Here is a 12,397-nt window from a genome sequence, read left to right as displayed (position 1 = left end):
ACCGTGAATGAGTACGATTAAGAATGTGTCACCAAGTTGCTAAGTTCAAGGCTTTTTCATATTTTGAGCCCTTTTCTGACTTAAGGGCCAGACACTAAATGCCATATGTGCCTTTTCTCTTTAAAGATGCTGATCAACAGGAACAACACCAGCACTTTTCTTACTTTTATACCAAAAATCTTATTTGAGTTATTAAAGAAATACAGTAGCATTGAACATAAGTCATAAGTCCACAGCTGAATATTGCTGTGGACTAAGTGCATGAAGACAATGCCCAGTTCTTACCTGGAACTCAAACAAGATAAATTTATAGCAGGAGTCACCTAACAATGTCTTCCTTTATTAATCTAGGGTATTATAATGAATATGCTATATACTCAGCTTCATCAGACACCAGCTAATATCCAAAATTATTCATAAGTACACTGAATTATCAGTTCCATGCTGTTTAATGCTTTCAAGGAGACAAACTTATTTTGTTAATAAACTGATTTGAGCTATGTGAATTAAAATGAGCAAGCCACTTCAATGACATGCCCAATAACTGAAAATTATGGTCATGTTTAATAATTAGCCAAAAAAGTACATATATTTTTACATAATGGCCAAGTACTATAAAAATGGAAAAAAAACCCACTCTATCAACAATTTGCTTAATGTAAATGAACTGAAATTTCATTAATGAATTCATATTTCAAGAAAAGTTCTGAAAGTGTGTAAAACTCTGGCTTCTTACTTGGAGGGAGTCCACTCTGCAACTGTGTCATGCTAGGGGGCTGGGCTCCTCCTGTAGACAACAGACCACCTTGATTTGGCATCACACCCTGTTTCTGTAACCTAGTGCGGCGCTTTTCTTCAAGTTCTTTCTGAATCTTGTAGATCTTCTCAGCCAGCAGATGATAGTACTCAGCCTGAATTAACAAAAGATAAACTTGCTTTTATTTTAACACAAGGATGTCAAGAAAATCTGATCGCTACAAACAAAAAAGCAGCAAGATCAGAGAAAGGAATGAACCTAGAGGTTCCAAAAAGAGAGCTAGTATAAATTAGTGGCTTCCTTCCCTGCTACCAGTGTACATTTGAACCCAACACAAAAGTAGCAATGTTTCGTTTTCATTCACAAGCTGTTATAATAGCCCTATGCATTCTCTGTAAAGAAAGTATGACCACAGAATTGCTATCAGCTTGTTTGACTAGAGCAGGGGTTGGCAACCTTTTTGCCTCTGTGGATGGGATCCTGTACCTCCTCCTTGATGGTAGTAATGAGAGGTGGGCCTGGGTGATGGGGGTCCTTAATGATGCAATACTGCCCTTTTGAGACATTGCCTTTTGAAGGTGTCCTCAATATTGGTAAGGCTAGTGCCCACGTTGAAACTGGCTGAGTTTACAACTTTCTGAACATAAACTGCTGTTTAGACCAAACATCAGAATGGGGGAGAAATTTATCCAAGTGACTTTAATTGTGAAATGATTGTAGGTGCCAGATGGGGCGGTTTGAGTATCTCAGAAACTGATCTTCTGGTGTTTTCACACAGAATGTTTTACAGAGAATGGCATGGAAAACAAAAAAAAATCATCCAGTGAGTAGCATTTCTGTGGCTGGAGATACTTAATAAATTGGCCACTGATTGTATATGTCATACAAAAACACATCTAGAGTGTTGACAGCCAGCTCATGTACCTCACCTCCAGATGGATAAATTGCTCTTAGAGAGAATGTAGGATAGATTAACCACAGTGATAACTGGGGTCTCCAGTGGAGAGATCTTGTGAATTAGGGTCATAATTCTTTGAACTTGAGAAGATAGATTTAATCAAAGGTTTGTCAGTATTAAGAGAATCCATCAGTCTGACAGCACCAACCTATTACCTTGGAGGTGGGCATAGGCAGAGAGACTTCCATAAATTGCCGATAAATAGTCCATTTTTGAAGGATGGCTGATGTCACTTCTCTATGGGCATTAGGTCAATTGCTGATTTTAAATAATGGCTGAGGACTTCTTTTTCTCAAACCAAGATGTAAGGGATATGGAGAAAAGGCAGAGCTATAGAGATAGGCCATGACCTCAAAGAATGCTTGTATAGGCTCAGAGCTAATTGGCCTACTCACATTCTTATGATTAGTTTGCCTCTATTTTTGATAAAATACAGAATGGTTGTAACGGGTACTATTCACTTGACAGTACTATACCAGTTAAACTATAATTAGCATTCTGTGCAATTCATTTCTCAAACAGCTCACAACATACATGCTTGCATATTTAACAAAATAGACCAGAAAGAAACAACACCAGATTTTCCACTCTAACAAGTTGAAATTATTTCTAGAAAAATATTAAATTACAACTTACCCTGCTGTTGGCAGACTCATACATGTCACCTTCGACTTTCCTTGCATAAGCCACCAGGTTTTCCATTCGTCTGTCTTTTAATGCTGCTGGATCAGGTGTTGGGAATATGGCTTGAACTCTGCATTAAATGAAGTAATGATTTAAAACTTAGGTGCAAATTAGGCCAAAATTTTTGAAGTGAACTTGAAACAAGTAGAAAGGCAGCATTAAACTTTAATTTAAATGGTGGTTTACTTAAAAGAAATCCGTAATTGTCACCTTAGGAACCCCAACTTAAAATTTAATTCAGTCACAAATTTAGCATGTGACACTGCACTCAGAACATACTAATTTCACATGCAGAAAACATTATTCACAATGTATTTAGAACAATAAAACAGTGCACAATGAGGTAGCTATGTTCTGTTCAAAGTAAATCTATTATCAATGCACGTGTCACCATATACTACCCTGAGATTTATTTTATTGCAGGCATCCATGGTAGAATAAAAGAAATACAATAGAAACATTGAAAGAATACAATAGAAACAATACAAAGGCTGACAAACACAATGTGCAAAGGACAAACTGTAGAGATGCAAAGAAACTCAAACAATAAACAAATAAATGCTGAGAACATGAGTTGTGCCAACTTTGAAAGTTGAGTTTTTAAGATTGTGAAATCAGTTTAGTGTTGAGGCGAGTGAAGTTGATCATGCTGGTTCAGGAGCCTGATGGTTGAAGAATAATAATTGTTCTTGAACCTGGTGGTGAGGTGTCAAATGTCCTAAGTATCAAATATCCCACAACAGCAGTATTTCAAGAAACTTAGTTACTGAAAAGTTCCCCATTATTCTAAACATTTATTGCCCTCTCCAGTTAAGCTATACATTGAAGCAATTTTGCCTCTTCCGGATCCCATTAGTTCGTTCCTGCCGCTTTCTCCCCATAGCTTTGTAAACCTTTTCCCTTTCCAATATTTATCCAATAGCTCCCTTCTGAAAATTGTTAATAAATCCGCTACCATCACCTTTATAGACTTTCGCATTTTGGAAATGTCATTTTTCTTCACATTGCACCTGGTTCTTTTGCCAAGAATCTTGTATTGGTAACTTCTGGTTACTGCTTCATCTGACTATAGAAGCATTTCCCCCTCATTAATACCATCCGTGAATTTGAATGTCTCTATCAAAACTTCTTTAATGCTTCTCTAATCAAAGAAAAACACCTAGCTTCTTTGGAATCTTCACAAAACTGGAGATCCTTAGACAGCTATGAATTGTGTAAGCCTCTTTATCAGCCTTTTTGAGGGCTTGAGACCCTTCCTATAGCATGGTGTTCCCTCCCAAATGAGACTCACGATTAACTTTATGAACTTTTTTCTCTCAGCTTCCATTGACAAAACTAAAGATCTTAAAAAGATGTTACAATTTGAAACAGACATACAATACATGCCAGGTAATTGCTCTGAATTCCATTTTAAAACAATAATTCTCATTTACAGCTGTCCCCCGCCTTCTGAACATTCACTTTACGACAGTTTGCTTTTATGAAAGACCTACATTAGTACCTGTTTTTGCTAATCGAAAGAAGGATTTTCGCTTTTACAAAAAAAGACGCTGCTTTAAACTTGTGTTTACCCCAAGAAAGACTACCGTGACCATGAAGCCTTGCGTGGGCAGGTGTGCGTGCATGCGTGAACGTGCTGATTTTTTTCTACAAATCGGTTTTGTCTCAATCTTCCCGATTCTGGTCAGTGAAACTACACTGTACATACATTATACATTATTTCTACTTTAAATAGGCTGTGTACTTAATCTGTTACTTATCCAATTTATTACGTCTTCCAAAAGTTCAATGATTTATTCATTTACTACATTTCCAATTGCTTATATCCCATCCACTGCTCATCCATAGCAATCTAAAATAAGATTTTATTATTATGAGGACCAGATTTTGCTTTACCATGAGTCATAACTGCACATAATTGACAGCAATTTTGGGGACATCACTGGGGACAGTACTGTGCAGCAAATCCAGAATATACTGAGAAAGTGAAAAGCTGCAGTGGGCTACATCAGATGGAGTGGGAATGCATGCAACAGATCCTGTGCTGATCAGAGGCAGTGCTGGAAATGCTTCCTTATTTGATTTGAGTGGAAGAAAATAGCCTCAAGAAACTCTAATTATTCTTGCTTAAAAAAAGTGCCCAAAGTTTCTTCAGTGTTAAGAATTTTTAAAGCTAATTTTTAAAAATAGATCTCAACACTTCTGAAACATACATTGCATCCTTAACTGTCCATATTAAGATTGGCCTGTCAGTCATTTTATAATTAAGGCTAGTTTAGACTACACCTCTTAATGTATCAACTATATCCCAAAGCTTTTGGCACATAAAACATTATTGTGAATAACCCCCTATAGTTTTCTCCATTCCTGCTGTGAGGATTACTTCAGTTACATTTGTATAAAACTAAACACAAGCTTGCTGCTGACTGCAAAATCTAGCCCAATATTATTACGTAGCCTTGGAAAATAAGACAAATGTTGTACTAGAATTAAAACAATTAAGTCAACAGAAAAGAACAGTTACAAACATGAAGGAGCAAGGATGTTGAGAAAAGTAGTTTGCAAGTATTATTCACATGTACAGTCATTTAATGATTGCCAAGGTAATTAACATTTGACTATCAAGAATAAATTATCTTACTTACAATTTGTGCACAAGATGATTGCGTAGGTCCTGAGTGACATCTTCATGCCATGATTTCCGAATGCCAGTACTTGAAGGGGGTGTTGCTGTTGGCACCGCATTTAGATTGCCAACACCTGTGCCATCGCTCAACATTTGGCTGAAAATATCAAAAGTTGACATCAGTTATATAGAAGAAAAAAGCACATTTAAAATCTCCCCTATACAGATTTCAAATCATTCTGTACATTTAGGGTACAGCAATTAACAAGCATTCAAATAATGCTTAATTCCACGGTTCCGCCACACAGGATAGATTTGACAACAGAACTTATAAAAAGGTAATGAATCTCTTAGCTACAAAGTCAACACTGGCAATCAAAGTGGATTTTATATGTTCACACTGAAAGATATGTAGCGAAAATATATGAAACAGTACATGCTGGATTAGACCGTTTAATTGTTATTTTCTTTGCAGTTTAACAATTATCTGCTTGTATTTTATATAATTACTTACACAAACGTGTATGTTTTCTAATAACTACAGTATGAATATATAGTTGCTCAGTGTGTCCCCTAGTGGTTAATTTGTATAATTCTGGAAAGCTCTGGAAGCTTCCCTGGTGCTGCATTATTTGAATAAGGGGTCTTATCTGCAAATCTGAATGGAATGTTTCTTATGAATGTGTATAAAAGAGCTGACCATGAGGCAATGCCATCTTAGTCTTTGTTCTGCCTTCTGCTACTAGCTTCTGCTCCTGTTATGCCCATTTTCCAATTTTCATTTTCTCTATTAACGTCTAACATAGAAACGTAGAAAACCTACAGCACAATACAGGCCCTTCGGCCCACAAAGTTGTGCCGAACATGTCCCTACCTTAGAAATTACTAGGCTTACCTATAAGCCCTCTATTTTTCTAAGCTCCATTTACCTATCCAAAAGTCTCTTAAAAGACCCTACCGTATCCGCCACCGCCACCGTTGCCGGCAGCCCATTCCATGCACTCACCACTCTGAGTAAAAAAAAACTTACCCCTGAAAACTCCTATGTACTTACGCCCCTGTACCTACTCCCCAGCACCTTAAACCTGTGTCCTCTTGTGGCAACCACTTCAGCCCTGGGAAAAAGCCTCTGATTATCCACAATCTAACAAAATGATTGTGAAGCAACAAGTTTTGTGTTTCTTTCTTGACTAAAAAACATTGGATTAAAAACATCAGAATCCAACAGAGACTGAAAATGAATCTTCAGACTTACTTTGATGGAGTCATGGATGGCAGCAACATAGCATCGTGCAGTAAGCTGGATTGCTGAGTGGAGGCCTGCACACCCACATTATTTCCATTTACACCCATCTGATTGGTACCTACAAAGCACATATAGAAGACACTTGAAGAATTCTAAAACATTTTATTTGATGACTATCTGGTTGGTTCATGTTGATATTTTCTTATCATAGGCTAATAATGTATCAACAAATTTAATACCTTTTTAAAATTATGTTTGCTGCTGCAATTTTACCCCATGAGTAAAATGGGTTGATTTTTCAAACAAGAATCACAATTATGTTGAAAAAGAATGTGTGTGTGTGTGTGTGTATCTACATCTATATAAAAATTGCTTATTATTAATTGCCACTACCAACACTGATTACATTGGACAATTTTAAACAACTTAAAAAGCTTCAATACACTGCCACAAATTTGTCCAGTATTTATATCACAATGGGAAAATAAGCTATTCAGAAGACATCAGTAGTTAATTCTGAGTAGAAACTGAGCTCTAATATATTTTGATACAATCTGAGAAAATTAATTCCTTTTTTAATATATAAATTATCAATATTTAATGATTATTTCACTAGGTATCTATAAAATGGAATGTGAATATTTCATGGACTGCACAGTGACAATCCGACAACAAATCATCTTTAACAACTGGTACTGCTTTAAATGCAGCTTGTTTGTACCTACCCAATGTATTCATAGACCGTATAGGTTGGTGCCCCTGTGAAGGTTGAGACGATTGCTGGTTCTGCATCGCAGGTTGAGGCTGCATTTGATTACCCTGATACGTGAGTCCAAGCGCTGCGTAGGCTCGCTCTATAGAGCTTGGGTCGATCTGACTGGTAGTGTTTATACTTGGCGTGGTTGGTTGTCCAACCCCTACTGACCCCAATGAATTTCCTAATCCTACTGCTGCACCAGTTAATAATGCTGTGGAAAATGAAAAGAAGTTGAATTTATAATTTAGTTTATGTGGATAACACACCTTTTGCTATAACAGACTCAAGTTCCTGCCATTATCCAAAGTTACTGCAATATGTTATCTAAGTATTGCTGCATGTAATTTTGAGCTACTTCATTTTCTGTGGACAAACTAAAGTCTTGCCTTGTTTCAATCAGCTTTACCTTGATGACACAATTATACCTTAAAACTTGCTTTATCTCCCTTTTTGGAGCTCTGATGAGAGGTCACAATTATAAAGGAATCACCTACTTGTAGTCCATACTGCAAGTTTTCTTAAGTAAGTTTAACAAAGTCTGAGTGAATCAAATGAAGTCATGAAACCAAGATTATAAAGAATTTTAATACTGTGGATCTTTTGTGCCATGGTTTTTTCAGACTTTCAAAGCAGTACTTACATTGCTGGTTGCGTTTGTCCCCAGCATTTTTCAGAGGGAGACAAACAGGACAGTCGTGCCTTGTGCAGTTCTTCCAATGGGAGATGATCTGGCGTGATGACGCACAGTGTGCAACTGGAAATGATCAGCAACAAATGAAACAATTAGGGCAGACAAAAAACATCAATCAATCAGAACTCCACATTCAAAGAAATTTAAAACAAAAGTTCCAAACTCTGATACCTCAACTAAATCACCACAGAAATTCAACTCTTTGCTACAGCAGGTGATATTAACAGGATGTAATCACAGGTCAACTGCAATAGAAACAGGTTCTTTATAAGTCTGACCTGGTGATTTAGGTGAGCATTGGGCATCATCATGTGCCCAACGGAAGCGAACGTACAAAGAGCTGAGGTACATTTTGGAGGAATATACACAGTACAAAACTAACATCCAGGACTATGCTGGATAACTTGAAACAGTATAAAAAACTCTGCACAACCAAAAGAGTACAAGCTCCTAACTGTATTACATTACCAGTTGAGTCCATACTCACCCTGACAAGATTTGCCAGCCTGACAGTGCGTCATATGATTGAGGACATTCTTCATAGTTCGGCAATGAGGCAAGTTGCAGGGCCGTACCTCACCGTTTGCTTGTTCCCGACGCTGACATTTGTGTGCATGTAGGAGCAGAACCAACTGTTGCTGGATGAGTTTCCGTTTCTCTGGATCTGCTGTGGGTGCAGAACCCATCCCCTGCCCTGGAGGTTGCCCCATTCCTCCTTGTTGCACTGGAGAAGGTTGCTGTGGCTTCAAAAAGAGAACTTTATTAATTAATGTAGCACTTTAACATCAGAATTTCAATCCAAAACAGCACCTTTAGAAGTAGTCAAAATTGTTAACCAGAATATGACAACCAATTTGCACACTGCAAGATCTCACAAGCTACAATGAGATTCCAATCAAGTAATCTATATTTAACAAGTCAATAATAAGTAATAACAATGATAAAAAATCATGTTGTATTAAGTAGTCTTGGAATCTTTTAAATTCACATTAATGGACAACTGGAATCTCATTTATGCAGAATTACAACAGTACAACTCTCTTTATACAGGTGCTAGTCAAAATTGGGTACACAAATCTCCTGAATAAGACTAACTAATGATAAAACAAAAAGATCTATCACAGATTTAATTTTAACTAGCATAATCAATTCAACACATAATAGCATGCTAACTTAAGGATCAATTCTATCAATTTGTTTAGGGTTCAGTGGAACAAGTTTCTTCACAATCCTATTTAACAGTGATGTTTAGACAGCAATACCATTCAATACCCTTCTCTTTTGAAACGGTCACATCTTTTTTCAGTCATAACAATGTTCTTGTATACAACAGGTGAAGTTCTCTCAACAGGCTTTTTGATCAAAACACTACCAACTGGTCTGATGGTTTTGTGTTCATCTCATTTATCAGTTGCTTGACTTCCCAACTAAACTGTATTCACTGTCTCTTTTCTCTGAGGTGGTGGTGGCAATGATGTCCCACCTTCTTGAACTGTTGTAATAAAAGAAGCTAGTAGTTACTTGATAGAAAACCCCTTATTTAGATCCAGCAATACTTCTAAGTCAAGGTGGAAAGAGAGAAGTGAACATGTTGATAGCATTTTCATGAACCAAGCCTGTGCCCTCTGACAGTACAGAACATGAGTTTTATTAGGTGGTGGAGTTCTGAGTACAGTACACATCTTGGGTGGTGGGTGTCAAAGCAGTACACAAAAGTGATTAATTTTGAATTATCAACGAATGATCGCACAATAAATGATTACAGCATGGCAAAATTTTAACTTCAGCTTCAGAACAAGAAATTTAGCTCTGATATGAGTGTCCAAAACTTCAAAAGGAAATTACACCAGTATGAGCAAGACTTCGCTAAAGTGGACCAAAAAAAAATAGATAAAAGAGTAAAACACTAGATCAATAATGACAGACATTTATGGAGGCATTTCTTAAATATTTTGCATAGGTACATTCCAGTGAGAAAAGCAGGCTGTATAAGAAAGACAGTACCTATGGCTAAGAAACAAATGTATGGATACCAGGTAATTTTTAACAAAAAAAATATACAGTATTGTAAAGATTAGCAATAGGCCACAAAATTGTGGATTTTTATTAAAAACCAAATGACAAAACTTAGAGAAAACATTAAGAGCAATGTTTGTTCAAGTAATATAAAAAAGACAAAACAGCTTTTAGAAATATGTTTAAAGGAAAAGAGTATATACCCAAATAGTGGTCCAGTGCAGGATGACTAAAATTCTTACTATGAAATGGAGAAATGGGCAGAGATTCTAAATAATTGTTGATCGACTAAAATGAGGCTTAATACAGTCTCGTTTCCAGCACTCTAGAAAACTAATGCTGCTAAAGGTAAACAAGTCCTTGAATCTCAAACACAAGAAAATCTGCAAATGCTGGAAATCCAAAGTAACACACAAAATGCTGGAGGAACTCAGCAGGTCAGGCAGCATCTATGGAAATGAATAAACAGTCGATGTTTTGGGCCAAGACCTTTAAATTTGATGGTTTACATCCAGGACCTTAAAAGAGGTGGGTGCATTGATTGTAATCTACTAGAATTTCCTCTAATCCTGGGGTGGGGAGTTTTCAGTGAATTTAAACAAAACCACTGTTGTTTAAAAAAGGAGGGAGAAAGGAAGCTGGATGCTACAGCTCAATTAACCAAACATCTAATTCTTTCACCGTTCTACTTACCAAGAGAGCTCTCCTCCATGACCCTGACCGGCATTTACATAATGCCAAAGGCCGACGTTAAGCAGGCACTCAAGGTACTGAGTGCTGCTGTGAGCAAACAGCTTACCCCAACTCTTTTCAAATCATTGTTGGAGATTTCAAATCAGGCTTGTTTGAAGAAATATCTGCCCAATTATCACCTGCATCACCCAGGGCCACAACACACTTGACCACTGCTATACTACGATTAGGAAAGCCTACTGCTCCATGCCTAGGCCACATTTCAAGAAATATGATCACTTAGCTCCCCTCCTTCTACCTGCATACAGACAGAGACTAAAGAACAAGGCTCCAGAAATGAGGCCAATGAAGAAATGGTCGTGAGAGGCAAAGGATTGCAACGAGTTGGTGGACCGGGCAGTATTTAAGGATCGAGGATCTGAATGAATCCAACATGGCTGTCACGGACTTTATAAAAAAACCAAAATGTGTCCCCACAAAAATCATTCTGAATATTTCCCAACTGGAAGCCCTGGATGAACCATGAGATCTGCAATGCACTGAGTGTCACAACAGTGGCAACTCCAGACCAAAGTTGAATCACTGAAGGAAACTCGTCAGCTGTGGCAGGGCTTGAATGCTGTCAAAACACAGGCCATTTTCATAAACTCCCACAGCCTCCGATGACCCTGTGACTTCAGTCTCCAAGGCCAATGTCCAAGTATCCTTCAGGAGGGTGAACCTGCGGAAAGCACCTGGCCAAGATAGGGTACCTGGCTGAGTAATAAAGACCTGTGCTGATCAAATGGCTAGAGAGTGTTCACCAATATTTTTAACCTCTTGCTTTGGCAGCTTGAGGTACCCATTTGCTTCAATCATACTGAAGCATAAGAAGAATGTGGTAACCTGTCTCAACCTACGTCCACTGTGATTAAGTGCTTTGAGAGGTTGGTGATGAAACACATCAACTCTTGCTTGTGAAGCAATTCGTATCCTCTCCAATTTGTCTATCACCACAACAGGTCAACAGATGCCATTTCATTGGCTCTTCACTCAACCTTGGAACACTTGGATAGCGACAATGCATTCATCAGAATGTTCTTCATTGACTACAGCCTTCCATTCAATACTATCATCCCCATAAAACTAATCAATAAGCTTCAAGACCTGGGCCTCAATACACCCTTGTGCAACTGGATCATCAATTTCCTCACTTGCAGACCCTAGTCTGTTCAGATTGGCAAGAACATCTCCACAATCATCACCACAGGTGCACGACCAGTCTGTCTGCTTAGTCCCTTGCTCAACTCACTTTATACTTCTGACTGTGCGGCTAAGTTTATTTAAGTTTGCTGACAACACTACTGTTGTTGGCCAAATGAAAGGTGGTGATGGATCAGCGTATAGGAGAAAGATTAAAAATCTGGTTGAGTGGTGCCTCAACAATAACCTCTCACTCAAAGTCAGCAAGATCAAGGTGCTGATTATTGATTTCAGGAGGAGGAAACCGGAAGTCCATGAACCAGATCTCAGGGGATCAGGGTTGGAGAGGATTAGCAAACTTAAATTCTTTGCTGTTTTCATTTCAGATGATCTGCCTTGAATCCAACACATAAAGTGGCATGCAAAAGTTTGGGCACCCCTGGTCAAAATTTCTGTTACTGTGAATAGCTAAGCAAGTAAAAGATGACCTGATTTCCAAAAGGCATAAAGTTAAAGACGACACATTTCTTTAATATTTTAAGCAAGTTTATTTTTTTACTTCCATCTTTTACAGTTTCAAAGTAACAAAAAGGAAAAGGGCCCAAAACAAAAGTTTGGGCACCCTGCATGGTCAGTACTTAGTAACACCCCCTTTGGCAAGTATCACAGCTTGTAAACACTTTCTGTAGCCAGCTAAGAGTTTTTCAATTCTTGTTTGGGGATTTTTGCTCATTCTTCCTTGCTTCTAGTTCTGTGAGATTCTTGGGCTGTCTTGCATGCACTGCCT

General features: G+C 37.8%; 1 protein-coding gene across 1 annotated transcript in view; it reads right to left on the bottom strand.

The window, feature by feature from the left end:
* The window catches only part of LOC140718960 (histone acetyltransferase p300-like), a 100,563-nt gene that overhangs the window by 46,066 nt on the left and 42,100 nt on the right, over positions 1-12,397 (bottom strand). The window contains exons 4-10 of the mRNA XM_073033249.1: positions 8,207-8,462; positions 7,669-7,782; positions 6,997-7,239; positions 6,281-6,389; positions 5,045-5,182; positions 2,352-2,469; positions 737-911 (exon numbers count right to left, since the gene is read on the bottom strand). Of these exons, the coding sequence (XP_072889350.1) occupies positions 737-911; positions 2,352-2,469; positions 5,045-5,182; positions 6,281-6,389; positions 6,997-7,239; positions 7,669-7,782; positions 8,207-8,462 (1,153 nt within the window). The remainder of the gene's footprint in view (positions 1-736; positions 912-2,351; positions 2,470-5,044; positions 5,183-6,280; positions 6,390-6,996; positions 7,240-7,668; positions 7,783-8,206; positions 8,463-12,397) is intronic.

This window comes from Hemitrygon akajei, chromosome 31 (genome assembly GCF_048418815.1).
Source record: "Hemitrygon akajei chromosome 31, sHemAka1.3, whole genome shotgun sequence".
Classification (NCBI taxonomy): Eukaryota; Metazoa; Chordata; class Chondrichthyes; order Myliobatiformes; family Dasyatidae; genus Hemitrygon; species Hemitrygon akajei.
Note: the sequence above shows the minus strand (reverse complement) of the source record. Positions and strands in the feature narration are given on the sequence as shown.